The sequence below is a fragment of the Pleurodeles waltl genome, chromosome 1_2, assembly GCF_031143425.1.
Source record: "Pleurodeles waltl isolate 20211129_DDA chromosome 1_2, aPleWal1.hap1.20221129, whole genome shotgun sequence".
NCBI classification, from domain to species: domain Eukaryota; kingdom Metazoa; phylum Chordata; class Amphibia; order Caudata; family Salamandridae; genus Pleurodeles; species Pleurodeles waltl.
Window position 1 is genome coordinate 1038655432 of NC_090437.1, and position 21454 is coordinate 1038676885.

Genomic DNA, 21454 nt, shown 5'->3' on the forward strand with positions numbered 1-21454 from the left:
GGACCCACAGAGGGTTCCTGGGAGTCTTGAGGTCCACATGGTAGGTAAGGTCACTGTTGCGCTCCTTCACCTCATAAGGCCCCAGACAAGTGGCCATGCAGGGCCCTGGGTTCCACAAGTCCATCACCCACACTTTTTGTCCAGGCTCTAGCTCAATCAGAGAGCCATTCTGGTCAAATGACTGGTTCATGTCCTCCTGGCTGGCCTCTAGATTCCCCAGTGTGAGTTTCCCGAAGCGCACTGTCTCGTTGCAGAGCACCTGCATGTAGCTGACCACATCCTGGGGGGCCTTACCAGGAGCTTGCTTCCAGCCCTCCTTCACCAAACTGAGGGGTCCTCACATAGGGTGCCCATACAGAAGTTTAAAGGGGCTTAAGTTAACCAGCTTCTGCAGCACCTTCCTCTAGGCATACAAAAGGCATAGCAGGAGGACATCTGGCTTCCACCTCATGGGTTCTGACAGACCTATTGTCATACCCTTAATGGTCCTGCTGCACCTTTCAACAAGTCCATTGGTTTGGTGGTGGTAAGGGATGGAGACGTGTAGGTTAGTCCATACTCCTTCCACATGGCCTTCATGTACCCTGACATAAAGTTGATTACCGCAATCTGACACCACCTACTTTGCCCCCCCATGGGTAAAGATACCCATCAGTGCCATGACCACCACGGGTGAAGTCCCCATTCTCAGAGGGAGTGCCTCTGGGTACTGGGTGGCATGATCCACTAAGACTAGAAAGAACCTGTTGCCTATGGTTGTCTTAGGGTACAGCGGCCTAACACATGGCCAGTTGATGCTCACCCTTTCAGAGTGGGTACCAATGACAGGAAAGGGTTGCAGTGGAGCCTTGTGTTTCCCTCCTGCCTTACCACTGGCCTGGCAGGTAGAACAGGACTTGCAGAACGTGTCTGAGTCTTTCCCCATTTGAAGCCAGTAATATTGGGTAACAGCCTGTCAACTGTCTTGTTCTGCCCCAAATGACCTGCCAGGGGTACACCATGAAGCAGCTCCAGGAGGAAGGCCCCACACGGGTTTGAAGATACCAGAAGACATCTGACGGTTGTTATGCTGGCTCCAGGATCTCTCAGAGCCTCCACTTTGACCACTGATGGTGACCCCTGCTTCTATTTCGTAGTGTTGCTAGGCACGAGGGCCTTTTGCACCATCTGCCTATCACCCAGGGACACTAGGGTAACCTCTACTTTGTCCTCAAAACTATCTGGGAGAGTCACCTCCCCAAGTGCTACATAGCCAGACCCAGTGACTATCCACTAGTGGAGGGCTATGCCCGCTTGGGGCATTTGATATCCCCCTTGAAGTGTCCTTACTGCTAGCACACATAACACTTATGGGATGCCTTCCATGATGACTTACTGTCAGGGAACCATCTTTTCTTCTTCCCTGTTGGGACGGATGGGAGTCCTGGCCTGAGGAAATAGTTTGTGGCTCTTCTTCTGATAGGGGCTCTGCCCACCCTTGTAGTGATCCCCCCAGATAGATTTTTATGGGCCCTGGTGCTGACCTAGCAGTCCGCCTCCTTAGCAGGGTCCCTGGGGTCATAGTGCTTACTGTCAGTCTAGTGTTGGCGCACATCTGCAAAACAAAGACTGAACATGTGCTCTTTTTCAATCGAATTGTATAGTTCCTGGTAATCCTTTACTTTACTGCCCTTTACCCAACCATCCAATCCAGTGCCTTGCAACAGGAATCTACACAATCCATCCAGGTCTGTTGAGCCAGCTTCAGACTATCTCTAAACTTCTGCCTATACTGTTCAAACCATAGTTTATGACAAGGGTTTCCCTTGTGGGGGGGATATATCCTTTTGTCTTCCTTCTCCAGGGCAACTAGGGTGTCCTTCCCGTCGCTAGGCATATGCTTCCACAGACTAGCCCTCCCAATCCTTCTCAGGAATCTTGTACATCTGTAAGGCAATCTCATGAGCCTCAAACCACCTGTCAATGTTGTCTCCCACCACAAAGTCAAGCTCCAAACCTTTAAGAATATGGATCCTCTTCTCTCCAGAGAGGACTGAGGAACTGCTGCTACTATCATTGCTGGATACTGCCTGCCCGGCCTTAAGGTCCAGCTCCTTAAGACGGCTCATGAGCCAACATCAATTTCCTCTCCTCTATGGTGAATTTATTTTCCTTTAAGGCTCTCTCAGCCTTTTTTGCCTCAATGCCCAGCATCTTTTCTTCAGTTTTAAGCTTAGCCATATCCAGTTTGTATTCCCCCTCTGCCAGTTCCTCTGGGGACAGGTTGTAGCAGGGGAGGACACACTGATTCCTGCCTGTGAAGAGGTCTCCAAACCTGGGATGATGTTACCTCTCACCTCCAACAAGTCACAGTTTAAGACCCAATGATGAAACCTGTCACCCTATTGGGTGCTTGAGGGCTCTCCTGAAATTAATCACAACCTCGCCCTTGCTTTCCAATATAACTATTAGTTTTTTTTGTCTTTTTGGAACAGTGCACCCATATACATATAACAGTTTAAGACCCTCCTGTGGGTCCTGCTCTGATCCATCCTCACTCTCCTCATTCTCCTTATTTGTATTGCCTGGCACTTGATTAGCCTCTGCCCATGCCCATAAAGCTTCCTGGGGCTTCCCCTTCTTGGTGCTCCCCTTATCAGGACTCCCCCTCGCCTGACAAAACTCTTTGACCTGGGCCATGATGTAGCTCTTCAAGTTAACCAGCTCAAACTCCATCGTCGCAGGTGAGGTCACAGACAAGTCGGGTAATGCAGGAATTAATTTGGAAAAATTGAAAAGCCAATAAAGAAGAATTTAGATTCAAATTGGTCACCGGTATAATATGCTTACGTACACCATATCACTATATTGCACTGCAAAAACACAGGTCCTATTCTCGTCACTGATGACCAATGTGAGAAATTGGGTTGTTGGTTGACTGGGGTGTGAGCCCTGGTCTAGCTGAAACCACAATTCTTGTCTGGATAAGGCACAAGCAAACCCCAAATTAACCTGTGCTCACCCTCTGGTAGCTCGGCACACAGCAATCATGCTTAACTTGAAGGCAATGTGTAAAGTATTTGTGCAACACTTCAAACAGTGAGAACATCACGTCCAAAGGATCCCACACAAAGTTAAAGCAATAGAACTTAATTTAATATATTAAACAAGACCAAAACAACAAATATCCAGTAAGTAAACCCTGAATAAATATTTTATAAATTATAAACTGTAAATTTCATTTAGAAGCCAAAAGCGCCACGGCCCAGATCAGGACAAAATCACATGTTTAGGCCAACCTAGCTAGCGTGCAGACCGGCTACAGGGACACAGTTGGGTCCAGTGAACCAAAGTACCTTTAAACCCTGGTTGCAAATCTTAGCTTCTGTTCTGAACTATGCAGTATAAGGGATGCATCAATATTCTCCACACAACATCGGCGATGTGTCTGTTCCAAGACAGGCAATGTCTAAAGTGTTTATGCAGCACTTCAAACAGCAATAGAGTGAAAACACAACACAAGAAAAATCCACACCAATTTAGTCAAATTTAATAAATTATTTGTAACCAAAATGACAAACACCTAATCAGAATGACTGGAGATATGTCATTTCAAAGATTTCAGGTAAGTATAGCACCTAAAAGCACAAAGCACCACTCAAGCATAGCTGGTCATGCAAGACCAGGCGAACATAAAACTAACAAGCTCAGGCTGACTGCGATGGAGCTAGGGCTCTCTGCAGGGACCAAAGTTACCTTCAAAAGTTTAGTGTGAAGAGTTCTGATAGTGGTGGAGAGGGGCCACAAATGAGCAGGGAGATTGTTGCGGATGGTCCTCTATGTTGTACGAGGAACACATCGAGCATTGCGGCCAGTTGTCGTTGTAGCACAAAGATCCTATTGGGCATCATGATCTGTCAAGGATGGAGATCTGCATTACCGGTCACTGTGGGCTGTTGATGCTGTAGTGCAAAGTGTTCTTGTGTTGCCGGGTGTCACCGGTGGTCACTGTGGCATGATGAGTTGGATTCCCAGTAACTTCATGTTGCCCGGTGGTGCGGGCCACAAGAGCTTGGTGTCAACAGGCCCCATCGCAAAGAGCCTAAAATTTTAACATTTCTTCTTTTCTTTGAGGAGAAGCTCCACTGATGCCACACCAAGGATCTAGGACTTGAAAGGCAACTCTTTGGGATCAAGAAGTCACTCTTGTAGAGGCCTGCAGGGCTCAGGCAGTTCCAGGTTCAGACAGCAGGTCAGATGGGCAGATGTAGGGGGGGCTTCAGCACTTGCTATGTCCCTGTAGCTCACAACAGGAGGTCAGTCAGCCTACTGCTGAAGTCACTCCAGCCTGAGATGAAGAGTGCTGGTCCAGTCTTCCTTCTCATCAACCAGGGCAACTTGATGCAGAGCTTCCAGGTAGCAGGGCAGCAGGGTAGCAGTCCTTCTGGCAGCACAGTAGTACTTCGTCTGTAGTATCCATCCACAGGTCTAGAGATGTACTGAAGAGTTGGGTCTGAGGGTCCACTATTTATCCTAGTGCCAGCTTTGAAGTAAGAAAAGTTTCTAAAGGGATCCCCTGCCCCCAGGGATGCTTGGAATTTCCTGCCTCCTTGTCCTGGCCCCAGCTTGTCTGGGCACAAAAAAGACGTGTCAAATCCTTTGTGAGTGTGCTCAGGCAGAGTTTTTGTGATGTGCATGTGTGGTAGGTGATGGCCTCTCCCCCTCATCAAGTCAGAGATAGCCTACCCTGCCAAAATCTTTTCCCCATTTGTCTCACTGTCTGGGAGCAATACACAAAGACCAGCTGCCAGCTACACCTAGTCATGTGATACATGATGGTCTCCAAGTACTAAATGGCTGAGACGGGGCACTTCCTAAAAGTGGTGTGTTCAGAATTGTGACTTAAAATCTGACTTTACCATTAAAGAGGGTTTTAATTTACAGTTCTTTAGACATCAAACTAGACATTTCTACCTGCTCCCACATAAAAGTTAACACATTCATTGGTCAGGCCTTGCAATAGAGAAAAATGAATTCAAGAGTTTTGCACTATTAGAATATTTAAAATTAAAAAGAGCATGACCAACCGTTTAAATACACTGCTCTGTGCCTTTTGGGCTACTAAGGGAATACAGCAAGGGTGACTTATATGTATTAAAAAGGAAGGTTTATGTCTGGCTTAAGGTTAATTTTCCAGATCAAAATGGCAGTTTACAATGCACATACAGGCTGCATTAGCAGGCCTGGGATATGTTTAAAAGGCTGTTTAGTGGGTGGCACAATAAGTGCTGCAGTCCCACTTGTATCATTTAATTTGCAGGTCCTGGGAACAGGTAGTACCACTTTACCAGGGACTTATGGTTAAATTAAATGTACCAATTGGGTGTAAGCTAATTTTATCATATTTAAAGGTGAGAGCACACTTACTTTAGCACTGGTTATCAATGATAAAGTGCAGAGCTTCCTAAAAGGCAACGTGAAACAGGTTCAGAAAACCATAGAATGAAGGCAAAAGGTTTGGAGATGATCCTGCAGAAAGGGAAAAAAATCCATTATAATACATGGTCACACTATCCCCTCACCCACAAACTAACAAGCTGTGAGATATTTGTTGCAAGAAGATATTTGAATCAGTTTATCGCAAGTCAGTTTAAAAAAAAAAAGGGCAGTAGCCTAGAATGTGTAGGCACATGCAGATAGATTCTCATTTTTCAATGATTACCTAAGGAGTGAAAAAAATAAACATATTGTCCTAATTTTCCTTTCTGGTTGTCAGTTTCATTTTTCTTCTTTAAGCTGCTGCTTTATTTTTGCCCCGTGACCTGCCTTTACCCTCAGCTGCTGGCTGTGGCAGCAGGTTTTGTGACATCAATACTCAACTCAGTGCTTGAAATGGAAAAATAGAAGTGTATCAGAGTACCTGCTTGTTTCTGAGAAGTGCCGGTGCTCCCCAATGAAAAGTATTACGTTTTTCTTAAAAAGCGCAGGTAGTCACCCTCTCAAAATACTCAGTACCAGACAGTACCGGCCCATTTAAAGCACTGACTCAACCGCAATAACTTATTACAGTTGAGTTCTGATGTAATTTCTTTAGAAACGGCGCCTGGGTGGATCACAAGTCATTAATTAAAAAGAAATTAGAGGTGAGTTTTTAGACAGGGACTGTAGAATCCTATGTATCGCAGATTAACCTGGGTGTTATCATTTTTAGTTGTACATTGGATTTCATTGGATTGCAGGATCGGAGGTTCACCTGGGCTTTCAGGACTTTGGCTTATCCTTAAGTTGATCTCATGAGACATTGTAAATCGGCAAAGAAAACCCTCAGTTAATATATGAATGGCGAACCGTATTCCTCTGTCAGTTATGGGAAATAAATCTTACAAATAGATGAAAAGAAGTGGGAACATTTGATATCATAGGTTTCAGATTTATTACACTGTGTGTTTTATAAAATGTGATGTCTCTAATTGTGACTACTAATAGTGTGGCTGCAAAAGTCTCAGCCAACACAATAATCAACTGTGAGAAAGTAGCCTCTTTCTAGCCTTGTTACCCCCACTTTTGGCCTGTTTGTGAGTGTATGTCAGGGTGTTTTCACTGTCTCACTGGTATCCTGCTAGCCAGGGCCCAGTGCTCATAGTGAAAACCCTATGTTTTCAGTATGTTTGTTATGTGTCACTGGGACCCTGCTAGTCAGGACCCCAGTGCTCATAAGTTTGTGGCCTATATGTATGTGTTCCCTGTGTGATGCCTAACTGTCTCACTGAGGCTCTGCTAACCAGAACCTCAGTGGTTATGCTCTCTCATTTCTTTCAAATTGTCACTAACAGGCTAGTGACCAATTTTACCAATTTACATTGGCTTACTGGAACACCCTTATAATTCCCTAGTATATGGTACTGAGGTACCCAGGGTATTGGGGTTCCAGGAGATCCCTATGGGCTGCAGCATTTCTTTTGCCACCCATAGGGAGCTCTGACAATTCTTACACAGGCCTGCCACTGCAGCCTGAGTGAAATAACGTCCACGTTATTTCACAACCATTTTACACTGCACTTAAGTAACTTATAAGTCACCTATATGTCTAACCTTTACCTGGTAAAGGTTGGGTGCTAAGTTACTTAGTGTGAGGGCACCCTGGCACTAGCCAAGGTGCCCCCACATTGTTCAGGGCCAATTCCCCGGACTTTGTGAGTGCGGGGACACCATTACACGCGTGCACTACATATAGGTCACTACCTATATGTAGCTTCACAATGGTAACTCCGAATATGGCCATGTAACATGTCTATGATCATGGAATTGCCCCCTCTATACCATCCTGGCATAGTTGGCACAATCCCATGATCCCAGTGGTCTGTAGCACAGACCCTGGTACTGCCAAACTGCCTTTCCCGGGGTTTCACTGCAGCTGCTGCTGCTGCCAACCCCTCAGACAGGCTTCTGCCCTCCTGGGGTACAGCCAGGCCTGGCCCAGGGTGGCAGAACAAAGGACTTCCTCTGAGAGAGGGTGTTACACCCTCTCCCTTTGGAAAATGGTGTGAAAGCAGGGGAGGAGTAGCCTCCCCCAGCCTCTGGAAATGCTTTCATGGGCACACATGGTGCCCATTTCTGCATAAGCCAGTCTACACTGGTTCAGGGACCCCTTAGCCCTGCTCTGGCGCGAAACTGGACAAAGGAAAGGGGAGTGACCACTCCCCTGACCTGCACCTCCCTTGGGAGGTGTCCAGAGCTCCTCCAGTGTGCTCCAGACCTCTGCCATCTTGGAAACAGAGGTGCTGCTGGCACACTGGACTGCTCTGAGTGGCCAGCGCCATCAGGTGACGTCAGAGACTCCTTCTGATAGGCTCCTTCAGGTGTTGCTAGCCTATCCTCTCTCCTAGGTAGCCAAACCCTCTTTTCTGGCTATTTAGGGTCTCTGTCTCTTGGGATTCCTTAGATAACGAATGCAAGAGCTCATCCGAGTTCCTCTGCATCTCTCTCTTCACCTTCTGCCAAGGAATCAACTGCTGACCGCGCTGGAAGCCTGCAAAACTGCAACATAGTAGCAAAGACGACTACTGCAACTCTGTAACGCTGATCCTGCCGCCTTCTCAACTGTTTTCCTGGTGGTGCATGCTGTGGGGGTAGTCTGCCTCCTCTCTGCACTAGAAGCTCCGAAGAAATCTCCTGTGGGTCGACGGAATCGTCCCCCTGCAACCGCAGGCACCAAAGAACTGCATCACCGGTACCTTGGGTCTCCTCTCAGCACAACGAGCGAGGTCCCTTGAATCCAGCAACTCTGTCGAAGTGACTCCCACAGTCCAGTGACTCTTCAGTCCAAGTTTGGTGGAGGTAAGTCCTTACCTCCCCACGCCAGACTGCATTGCTGGGAACCGCGACTTTTGCAGCTACTCCGGCCTCCGTGCACTTCCGGCGGAAATCCTTTGTGCACAGTCCAGCCTGGGTCCACGGCACTCTAACCTGCATTGCACGACCTCCTAAGTTGTTCTCCGGCGACGTGGGACTCCTTTGTCCGACTTCGGGTGAGCACCGTTTCACGCATCCTCGTAGTGCCTGTTTCTGGCACTTCTGCGGGTGCTGCCTGCTGCTGAGAAAGCTCCTTGTCTTGCTCGACGCCCCCTCTGTCCCCTGACGCAATTTGCGACATCCTGGTCCCTCCTGGGCCACAGCAGCATCCAAAAACACCAACCGCACGATTTGCAGCTAGCAAGGCTTGTTGGCGGTCTTTCGGCGGGAAAACACTTCTGCACGACTCTCCACGGCGTGAGGGATCTGTCCTCCAAAGGGGAAGTCTCTAGCCCTTGTCGTTCTTGCAGAAACCTACGCTTCTACTGTCCAGTAGCAGCATCTTTGCACCCACAGCTGGCATTTCCTGGGCATCTGCCCATCTCCGACTTGCTTGTGACTTTTGGACTTGGTCCCCTTGTTCCACAGGTACCCTCGACTGGAAATCCATCGTTGTTGCATTGTTGGTTTGTGTCTTTCCTGCAGAATTCCCCTATCACGACTTCTATGTCCTTTGGGGAACTTTAGTGCACTTTGCACTCACTTTTTAGGGTCTTGTGGTGGGCTATTTTTCTAACCCTTACTATTTTCTAATAGTCCCAGCGACCCTCTACAAGGTCACATAGGTTTGGTGTCCATTCGTGATTCACATTCCACTTTTGGAGTATATGGTTTGTGTTGCCCCTATCCCTGTGTGTCTCCATTGCATCCTATTGTAACTATACATTGTTTGCACTGTTTTCTAATACTATTACTGCATATTTTGGTATTGTGTACATATATCTTGTGTATATTTGCTATCCTCATACTGAGGGTACTCACTGAGATACTTTTGGCATATTGTCATAAAAATAAAGTACCTTTATTTTTAGTATAACTGTGTATTGTGTTTTCTTATGATATTGTGCATATGACACTAAGTGGTACTGTAGGAGCTTCACTCGTCTCCTAGTTCAGCCTAAGCTGCTCTGCTAAGCTACCATTATCTATCAGCCTATGCTGCTAGACACCCTATACACTAATAAGGGATAACTGGGCCTGGTGCAAGGTGCAAGTACCCCTTGGTACTCACTACAAGCCAGTCCAGCCTCCTACATCAACCCCTTACCAATAAAAGATTCTGTAGCCTATTCACAAAGGCATGTTGATGTAAAATATTACTCCTGAAATAATGTTTACATACTCTTACATGCCTTTTTCAATTGGACCCCAAACCTCTAAAATGCGACAAAATGATACTATTTGGTAACTATCCATCAAGAACAAGTACAAAGACAAAGGGCGGTAGCCTCTTAGCACTTTTAGATAATAGGGAGTTGGACGTTTTGGGCTTCAGAAAGGCATGTGAGAGTACGCCTGCAGTACTGCTTCCTACATTCGCGAATGATTTTGAGATTCTGGCTCTATTTGCCATGCTTTGAAATGCCAAATCTTTGAAAAAAGATCCCCATCCCGGAGGGCAACCAAGGCTAGGGATGCTCTCGCTTACTGAAGACATAGGTGAGTCAGTAGGTCTTATTTATATGTACGCTAAATCTATCCCACATTTGGGAAATAGAGGTACGATATAGGCAAATGTATACAATTTGCTTCAAAGACGACATGTTTCTGATATCGCGTGGCTAAGCACTTTTCGACCAATTCTTGGTCTGGTGGATTTTCACCTAACCACTTCTAAGGTTCAGTGTTCTTAGTAACACCTACAGCAGAATATCCGTACCTCCTAAGTAAGGTATGTGCTTATGCAGTTCCCTCTTGCCCAATCGCGCAAAAGTACAGAATACGATTTTTGTAGTAACTAACTACATCAGCAAAATGAATAAAAGAAAGATCAGATGTATGCGCTTGACAGCAACGTAGCGTGGAAGCATGTCAAATACCAATATCGCAACAATAATGATCAATAAAGCAATTGCACTGCTGTCTTTGAGCGCTAGGTGTCAGAAAAATACCAGTAATTCGCTTTCAGCTAACGTCTAATTTGACCACAGTTACAACGCTAAACATTTTAACAACAAAAAAACGATCTCCTAACATTATTCATTTTATAGCAGTTCAGAACCAGAATATTTAATACTGTTTATTCTAGTGCTGATGTTAAATGCTAAACATGCTGCAGTTTTTTAAGCATTTAATGATTTGCACATGTTCCCCTATTTCCTTTCGATGTGTTTGTTGAGAATTGAAAATCATTCTTACGAAGAAGGCAATAGAACATGCTCCTTATGCCTGACACTTATTTTAAGAAGTATACTAAATCTAATATTTATTTTAAGAAGTATACTCATTCACGGTTGCCACGTTTTCGCATGTGTTCCGCGTTTGGCGTTTGCAGGAGGTTTATAAGTCTCGGGTATGACCAGTGCTTCATTTGCAGAAAAAATAGGTGCTTGGGCCCTCGTCAGAAGGTCAATTCCGCTTTCATCACCCACTTCCCTCGCCAGCGCTGCCATTGGCAGTCCCAACATAACCTCTGACCTGCTGCAGATGTAACGGTTCAGACTATTCCAGGCACTTTCAAGCTATGACAATAGCTTGAGCGGCAGGTATTAGTCATTTTTAGTAAATATTGAATTAATAACCATTGTGCTCATCTATAAATTAAACAGACACGACCATCGTGTCACAGACAATCCTAAATGCTGGTGCCGAGCTCCAGAAATTACCGGCTCAAAAAGCACTGGGCAACACAGATTCGATGACGCTTAGGGCATCTTTATGATTATGCCGATTGGTATATTCAGAGAGAAAGCATTCCTCCTTTCTACCAGTTGTCGTGTATCTAGACCTGGCATTACCAGCTCTACAGACCTCAGGCTCAGATTATTCTGGGCGCGGATTTGCGGGAGTCGGGGACTACGGGCGCAGACAGAGCCGGACTCCTTCCGAACACTATATCACCCCCTTGGTGGGGGGGGGGGGCGTTCCTCTTCTGGCCAGGAAACAGCCAGACATGGCCAGGAAGGCTGGGAACAAAAGATGAAAACTGAAGTGATGGCACCTTGCAAGTGCGTTATGAAATGTACAATATAACAAGACCATGGTTTTGACTCGATAACATTTGAGGCACTAATTTATAGATGTGTACTTATAAATGACTATATCACTCTGTCAAATGGACTCGGTGCTCACTTACATGTGTCCAGTTTATATATTGATGGAATTTTAATATCCGCGATTGGGTCATTAAGTGGCCCCTGTAATTTGAAGTTGAACTGATTTGTACTCAGCATGGGAAATAAGAATTTCTCATGTTTGCGTATGGCGCATAGCTTTCTTTTAGAATATCTCTTCTTTGTAGAATAATTCTACAGTACAAGTGCAATGGATACCTTGTCATTTTTCGGAAGAACCAAAATAATACCAAAAAAAGAGAGCAGTAGAAGGACTTAACAGAATCACCAGCACCTCAGTCAGAGCCTCTCCATGTGGCCCCATCATCTAAAGTCCTCCCGAAGCAGGTAGTTCAGGCTGCCAACTACAAAGAAGTAAATAGGGGAGCACTGCATATTCAAGGGACCCCACTTCTGAAGCCTGGCAGTAGTGGAATCGCTGCTTGGCCTACAGGTACTCTTATGCAACTTGTACCTGTGTAAACACATGCATTTTCTCTCGCTCTCCTACCCGCAGCTGGGTAGGATACCACAAAGAGGCAGAAAGTTTCAGATGGAAAAAAAGTGCATTCTTTGTGGACTGCCATTGAAGACTGGAACACCCAGTCTTGTGATCCTGTTAGCTTAACCATGACCACACCAGCAATATCTCTGAATGTGGCATTCTGCTCTCCTTCCACTTGATGTCTGTTCCAAGGACTCCATCCCTGTCCGCCTTTTCAATAGTGTTTTAACTCTGTTTTCCACCATGCTGGTCATCCTCGAGGCTAATATCTGAAAGCAGGCTTCTATGTGCACTATTTTCTATGCACAATATTTTCTTGTTGATACACTTGATATTTTCGTTGTATATAAAAAGGAGAGCTTCACCCTGGGTTTGATAGGCCATTCCCAAAACTGTCTCATCTCTCATGATGCTCAAGGAGTTCTTGACAAAGGCAATCTATAGCATGCTGCCCCTGATATTTTAGGCTTTTTCTACTTTGGGGGAGTGCTGAATTTCAAGTCTGTAACTCTAGTTTTCGTGATGAGATCCTCTCCATCGCAGGACCATTCCTCTCAACAGAGCAGCAGCGCTCAACACTCTGGAGCCTGTGCCTCTCCATCTGAACCAGGCAATACCCCTAAATAAGGCACTTTGCTGTTGTCACACTGATTGCAGACCTATGCATCCTTCCAGTGCCTGTTTCCAGAGGGTACTTCGGATCTAAGGATCTGGAAGCCAGAAACCGTATTGCTGATTTGGGGCTCTCCCCTGCTGCTCCTTCAGTTTACAGGCCTCGTACGTCTTCTGCTGTCCCCCTAGCGTCATCTTGGAATGACGGAGGGCTGATGAATTGTTACCCTCAATTTTCAGTGCAGATGAAGAAAATCAACCAATGCAAAGTCACCAACTGGTTCCTCTCAGGTTTTGATGATTAGATTCATCCCCGAATGGGCCTTATGAAGTCTATCTCAACCCCAACAGGTCCCTGAAGCAGCACATTTCTGGCAATTTGGGGAGAACGTCTGTTCGATAGTACCATTTCCTCAGTGTATCATTTTACACCCAAATCACTCCGAAGAAATTCATTGACATTTATTCTATTTGACCTGCCTAGGTTATTAGGAATATCAGTTTTCTCCATATATGATTTTGTCACAGATAATAAAGGTATGTATGTGATATTTATGGATTTCAGTCTCTCAGCCCTCAGAACATTGTCACATAGAGACATTCCCTAGTATGTCAGGCCCATTGGTGCCTAGTTGAGTTGCGCTGCACCTCCACAGAACAGTATCTTGCAGTTTTGCTACTCACAGCTGTTGTGTCAGGTGCAAGTGTCTTAGTCTACTCGGTTATTCTTACCCATAAACCATTGGTTTCCAGAAGCGCTAGAAAGCCTCAGCTCCATTCGAGCACAAGCTAACCTTTGTGGATGGATAGGTGCATGTTGAGGCAATTCATAGAGGCGGTGCCGATGCAGATGATAAGTCTCAGTGCCGGGGGAAGAAAGCAGCCTGCCTGAGATCCAAGTAAAATATCAGGTACTCACTTCAACCTCAAGTGGCTCCCCAATGATGCCTCCTCCCCAAACACCACCGGCTGCCTTACCCCACTAAACTTTAACTTCTGGGGCATTTTTCTTTAAAAAAATTCTTCTAAGTCTGAAGGTAAGCAGAGAGCGAGCTCAGCCCACTTCTTGTATCCGAACCACACTCCATTGTGGTCGGCCATAACTTTTGACTTTTCCCCAGTGTTGCACAACTAAATGTCTACAGTTGTCACTTAGATAATTTAGGTGCTAATTTTTACTTTAATCTTTAAGCACATTATAACTCTGGTTCTGCTGTTTAGATTTTTGTCATTTTGATGTCAATTAATTTATTAAAATTGAATCTATTTTGTATCACTCTATTTTCCTTTTGTAGGGGATTTTGAAATTGAAGAATGAAAGTGAAGTTGATATCCTCAGATTGGTTTGTGGTTTCTTGTGAGTCAAGCAAATCAAGCAAAATATTCCATAGTTTGTGCATTTGTCTGATCAATCCTTGTGTCTGTATTTTTGTGTATTGTTTTGTGGCTCAAATCAGCAAATAGCTTTTGATACGGTCCCCTGCTTTCATGAATGGACTGGGCAGGGTTCCCAGGATTCCAGTAGTGATTAATCAAAAGGTTAAGAACCACTAATGTAGAGGTTTCCTTTGAACTTATCATAGTGAAAGTATTTTTACTTTACATGAGACATATGCCGCTGTGGTGGTCTCACCACCGCAGGACCGGCAGTGAAGACCGCTATTTTTTTACTACTGCAGCGGTTTGGCCACTGCTAAACCGCTGCACCCCGCCGCTTTACCGCAGCCCGGCAGGAGTTGGATTACCTCTGAGGTTATTCCGACTTGGGACACCGCCACCATTTTCCTGGCTGTCTTATCTCCACAAAATGCTGGCAGAATGGTATCCCAATGACAGGGACTTGAGTTCCTGTCACCAGGATACCCTCCAAACACCTCCACACACATGCCTGCATATATACACACACACACACACAGACCCCCACTCACACACGCACTCACAACATTCACCCCCATAGACACCCACAAATACACATCACACATGCACGCCTACACTCACCATCCCCCCACATGCTACCTTCCACTACATACATAACACAACCCCCAGCCCCTCAGTCATTTTCAAACAAATACACCCCCAACCAAATCATACCTCACTGCCCGCACGTACCATATACACATCCATACATACACACACCTGCATGCACTCACACCCCCGTTACACATTCACCCATCCCCACCCCGTCCACATACATATACACATGCATCACCATTGCCACATTTACACACAGGCACACATGCACGCACAGACACTCCCCCTCCCACTCCCCCCATTCATGACATGCATACACACACACACACACACACACACCCATTCACACACCCTCACCCACCTCCCCTTGCGGACGACACCTTGTCCGACAAGGTACTCCTCCATGAGAGAATGGGACCCGGCGTTTCCACAGCAGGCGCCACCAGAAGACTGCCACACAGAATTACTTGTTGTCAGTCTATGGGCGGTCTGTTTCTGGTGTGGTGGTGCCGGCAGTGGAACTGCCCAAGCACCGCTGACCGCCGTGATGAATGCCACCGGATATCTGACCACCGTCAAAAGACCGCCGCAGTCATAATAAGGGCCACAGTATTTGCAAACATAAGTAAGAACAGTTAAAGGGTGCATAGAAATCTGACTGCCCTAAATGTTATAAGAAGCACGTACATGATACATGATACAAGCAATGTAAAATTTACTGCATACGTTAGAGCAATTTGCATACTAAATTGAAACGTTTGGAGGGATTATCCTTTTCCGCTAATTCATTCATAAAACTGCCAAACCTTAAGGGTACTGCACTTCTCTCACACCTGTGTGGTTTCTATGCTATTTGCAGGAATTGCTGGAAATATTGGCTTTTTCAACTCTCTCTTGAAGACTTCATGTGATAGATATGTGTTGATAATGAGAGGGATTTATTTCCACAGTTTAGTGTGTTAAGTATTTTTTCAGAAACCTCTGTTGTCTGGGAAATTCAAACATAAGACTATTTGTACTCTAAAGTTGTTTATGGCCACATAGGATAAGCATTTTAGAGGTAACTCAGGAATTTGTGTATAATACACGCCAATTTTAGAGTGCTTTGCACTATGATTCGGAGGTATTTAGGGGAAATCAGGACGGGTGTGATGTGGTTGTACTTCCCAGTGCCTAGTATTAGTGCTGTTGCTGTGTTCACAGTAGCTTTGAAGGGGGCAACATGTGTAGCTTTGATATTCAGGATTATACTAAATTTTGATCAAGTGCGGATTAAAGATTGGACCACTTGTTTAAAATGTTAGGTCGGCATGAAAGTAGGAATAAATATGAAACTGATGTTTAAAAAATGTATTTGTAGTGTTTCTCTTTGCTCGGCTGCAACAATTGTATTTAATACTATGAAAATTATATCCTGATTAGTTGATGGTGTCAACATGCTTGCTCCCAAAGAGGAAGATGAAATCATACAAAAACACAAAAACTAAATCTTAAAAAAAAAAAAAGTAGATATGTGGTTGAATTCATAAAGATTGCTTTTTCATAATTATATTAACCAATTCTGCACATACAATCTAAAAAATATGGAACTCGAATGGAAAAAAAGCATAGACTACAGTTTCTGCCTTCACCTGATTTCCATCGCATAGATCGCTGGTCTGCTCTCAAGAGCTGGGAAGGTGAATAATGATGAGGCCATAGCTTTTACACTCAATTTCCAGTGGTGAAATAGTGTCTGTTTCTCCAAGTAGGAGTCTAACACATGTTAAACATGTTAAGTAAAAAGGTTCAAATATAAGAAAGTTGTCACGTTGGAAGTCTAGGTAATGTTTACTTGATATGAATAATCGGATTTTATCTAAACAGATATCCCAGGAATTGGAGAGAATCTTGTCCAATTCACTCATTAGATTAGCCCCTTGAAAGTACTTAGAGCTGGTCCTGGTAGCGAATTTCGTACCAATATCCATTCCACGTTTCTGACGATTGAGAGAATGACCACCCGCCTAGAGATTGGTAAAATGCTGAACAGATGTGTTTTTGCAGCACCTTTTTTTCAAATTCCCCAGGCAATATGACTAGCTGTGCAGGTCGGTATGGTACACGCCGACACCTTACATTTCTAGAAGGAAGCGAGCTTGCGCAAGGTGGGTAGAGGTTGCTTTTATTGCTCGCGCAAGAATGCCCTGACCAAAATGTACCCGAGATCTCCTTGACGCGTCTTTATGCAGGGCATGCTTTGAATAGTTGACTAAAACTGTTATTGCAATTCTGTGGTTTCTAGTTGCTATGTACAAATATTTATTTGAAATATACGTTTTTAGGAGGTGTATTCTAAAGGCATCATTCCAGTATCTGCAATAAAGACAGTGACTGCTCACGGAGAAAGCAAGTTTGAAGTGCTTACATCCCAGAGGAAATTTGTCTTTCGAACTGAGAAGGAAGGTAAGAAAGTTGCATCTGTGATAATTAATAACAATAATATAGTTGCAGATACTTAACCACAGATTAGGTAAAACTTCTGTGCAGGTATTAATCTTAATTTTTCGTTCTACATTTCCGCAATAACACAATAAAACAATTACGGCGATTGTTGAAGGTTTGACACATTGGGTGAAAACATGATCGAGTACTTGCATGCATTCTGTTCCCTGGGCCACTCTTAGTGCTTTTCAGCAATGGTGCTCATTTCCAGTCTGTAGGACAAGCTAATTTCTAATTAGTAGTTTGTGCTTAGAAAACACTCACGTTTTTCCAAGTTTGTTTCGTGTGTTTTTTTGACAGCCGTGAAAAACAAAATGATGAAAAAAAGTATCCATTTTAATTGCCCACATTACTATTACGTATTGGGAAATTTTATGCTACTATATTGTTTGCTCCGCTCCACAAGTTTTGAAAGTGAAGAAATGGATAATGACCAGTGAGAGCTACTTTTATATTTGTACGACATTTTCAGAATCATTTGGGCTGAGTCGCATTTGGTTCGTACATTTCCTTTAGAGGGAATATGCCCAATGTTTTAATATTGTGCGTTTCCAATGCAAAATGTACAAGAGTGTCTGTTTTTTTATTTTCACTTTATTACTTATGTTTCTACATATGATGTATGGAGAATGCTGGTTTAATCATCGTCTCTATATTGATTTTAATTTCACTAGGTTTAAACTTTCTTAGAAAGAACTCCCTCACTACATAAAAACAGGCTTCAAACGGATTTTCCTGAAACTGAGGGAAAGAGGGTTAAATAAATTAAACTGAATCTGAATAACCAAATGCATAAGTCTGTTACCTTTCAGTGGTTGCATTTCCTACCCAGATTCCAGATACAGGGCCAAATTCACAAAGTCAGATGTATAAAAGACAGACACTCCATCCATAGTGGAAATTCTTCAGTAGCACATATTTCGACTGCGGAATGTGGAACTCTGCAAGGATCTTAAGGCCAGTAGTACTTGTACTATTTACTGGTAGCAAAACACTGGTCGTCATTTGCGACCAGCAAATAATTTTACAAACCAACCTATGGATTAAAAGGTTAGTATGTAAAATTATGATCCAAGGTTGGTCATTATCTGACATAATCCAAGGGAATTAATGAGATGGGACACAAATTAAGATTCAATCTGATTTGAGGACATCACAGCGACAGTGGCCTGATAGTGGTGCAGACCACTGTGTCTGTGGTCATCTTTCAGTAAAGTACATTTAAAAAAAATAATACAGCCAATTTTACTTCGATAAAACAGGGCTGCATTTACAAAACAAATAGTTTTTTTTAATAAAGTTTGGTTGAGATTACAAACTTTTTTTTATCATTCACAAAGTTGAAAGGGTTCCAAGATAACTATTTTCCTTTTGTGAATGGGTTAGCAATCCACCTCAGGAGTCTCACTTTGTATTGTTTTAGAACCATATTGTGCTTGCAGAACATTTATATATTGCATACCAAATCGGTATTTGGAAGGGATGCCTCGAAACATATACCTTCCCATTAGATTTTCAGTATGGGGTTGTAGTGCCACTTTAGATGTTGGTAAAAGTATACAGACCATTAAAATTGGGTTCATACATTCAAAAGAGCATTTTTGCTGTTGCAAACTCCAAATCAGAGTATTTGCAACCATAAAAATGTTTCATACATCTGCCTTCAAATTCCATTTTTCACTCTTTGGGATAGTTGGGTTATGTGCATAAGACATTTTTTAAGAATATTTAAGACTCCTCCTTATCTTGTATTTAGTAGTGCCTTTACATTCCAAACTGGTTGTGGGATTATCATTTCCATATGATTAGTAGCAAGACGGAGCTAAAGTTATTTGACTATCATTAAAAAAAAACTAGAAATTGATCTTTAACATAACTATATAATTTACAGTTCTTATTTAAGTTTACAAATAAGTTTATTTATGCAAAGAAGATACAGTCATAGAGAAACTTATAAGTACAACTGTTGAAAGGTGAAAACTATAAAATACTTGGGGCAAGGGAAGGAGTAGCTTATACATATGTCATGTAAAACACATACATGTCTGATTGTAAATAAAGGGTAATCAGTAAAATATGGATCATGCATTATATAGTAAACAAAGAAAATCATGTAATCAGAATTAAAAGTTAGGGAGGTTGAAGTACTTCTTGGCATTGGGTTGAGGTGCAAATGATTATCATATTAATGTAGAAACTGTGTAATCGGTAACCAAAGTTTTTTCTGGTTTAGAACAAGGAATGCGGGATGCATGTAAGCAATATCTCATATATTATAATAACAGACTGCGTACCACCATGCTCTAGACGACAAGTGTTTAGAGTCTTTCCAGTGATTAGTAATTTGCTGAAAAGCAGATACCAAGAGGAAATCAATTTTTTGCACGCTAAAAGAAACATTAGCTTATGCGTTAGATATGCTGCCTAAAATAGATTGGAGATAGAACAGGGTGTGTTAGAACAGAATCTTAAATTAATTTGGGACCGAAATATTAGGTGTTTCAGGGCAGTCTGTGGTGCAAGTGTTTGGAGTGTCTGAATTAATCTTAGGGAGAAGAGCAGGTAATGTAAAAGGTTTATTGTATGTAAAGAAAATAGTTTGTTTTGTATTTGCTGCCTGGGAGGACTTCCTAAACTTCATCCAAATCTGCTTCCAGATTGAAATAGGCATAGTGGTACAAAGATAGTTTTCCCAAGTGACTTCTGTATTGGATTTAGTTCAATCATTCGAGGTGCCTTGAAGAATTGTATACATTGAAGAAGCCTTTGGATTTGTGTGTAGGAGGTTAGGAAGAATAATGGATGATGATGTGCTAATTAGAGAGAGTGACTGAATGTGAGTGTATGATTGAGAGATGCTATTCTGTAGGGTTATGAATCTGTGACAAGAAGTCAATGATAAACTGAAGAGTGTTTGAGCTTGTGAGAAAGATCTAAACGTTTTTTATTATTATATTTTTTTAACCCAGATTAGCCCGTTAGATGTCCAGGCTGACCAGTAGATAGGTCTGTTCTTTATTTGTATGAAACGATTATGTCAAATGGTGGAATCTAAAAAGGTATTCAAGTCTGTAGGGGAGCATGGAGTTACAGAAGCCAGCAATTTACAAGTGTGATTAAAATTATGGTTAGATAGTTTTTGAGGCTGTGGCATAAAAGTTAAAAATTCACAAAATGAAAAAAGAGATTAGAACTTGTGTTCTAAATCTACCCATAATGGAGTATATGTAGGTGAAGGTGTGATCCAATATATAGATTCTTTTAATTTGAATGCTTTATGATAATTAGCAACATCAGTGAAATTCATTCCTCCTTCTGCTTTACGATGGTTCAGTTTAAATAACAACATACAAGGCTTTTTTTATTCCAAAGAAAGGAGGACAAAGTTGAGTAAACTCGTTTATATGATTTGAGTCTAATATTTAGAGGAATGTTGGATGTGGTGAAAAGAATAATGAGAAGTAACATCATCTTGATGGTATCCAAATGACCCCACCAAGATAGACGTAAAGGATGCTACCTATTTGTTAATGATTTTACTGTATGAATACAAGCAACTGAATTAATGGAAGTAGAAGTGTTGAGTGACCAAGTAAATTGAAGACCAAGATATTTTACGTTGATTAGATTGCCATTTGAAGTTGGAGGAAGAAAAATATTGTTTAACGGTAAATTTATTTAAGTGTAAAATTTCACATTTGTTGTTAGTCAACTTGTATCCAGATACTAGCACATAAGATGTAACCTCAGATGAGAAAGCAGGAAGTGAAGAATGAGGTTTTGATATGAACAACAAAATATCATCTGCATATGCAGCTAATTTATGAATGTTTGCAGTTTGCATCCTGGACAGAATGGCTCCAGAGCCTAGGTTAAAAGAAATGGAGGAAGGGGGCATCGTTGACGTGCTCATCTGCCACAGATAAAATACAAGGAAGTCAGTCCATTAGCACAAATAGCAGCATGAAGTGAAAAATAGAGAAGAGAAATTAAGTTAATGATTTTGGAACCAAAACCAAAGCATGTAAGAGAGTGAAATAGGAAAGACCAATTTACCTGATCAAAAGCATTTGTGGCATATAAAGCAATGGCTGGTAAAGGTTCAGGTAAACCAGCAGACTTTGATATAATCTAAAAAAAACAGGTGCTTTTTGTCTGAAAAAGATATATATGCGACACAAAACAAAATTTTTCCTTCTCTAAAAGATCGGGAAGAAAGGCTTCCAGTCTGGTTGATGGTGCTTTAGGTAAGATTTTATAATCTAGGTTGATCAAAGAA

At 42.8% G+C, this 21454-nt stretch overlaps 1 protein-coding gene across 1 annotated transcript in view; it reads left to right on the top strand.

Moving 5' to 3' along the window:
- Positions 1-21454, top strand: part of ARAP2 (ArfGAP with RhoGAP domain, ankyrin repeat and PH domain 2) — a 1093539-nt gene that overhangs the window by 156682 nt on the left and 915403 nt on the right. The window contains exon 8 of the mRNA XM_069202133.1: positions 17016-17136. Within this exon, the coding sequence (XP_069058234.1) occupies positions 17016-17136 (121 nt within the window). The remainder of the gene's footprint in view (positions 1-17015; positions 17137-21454) is intronic.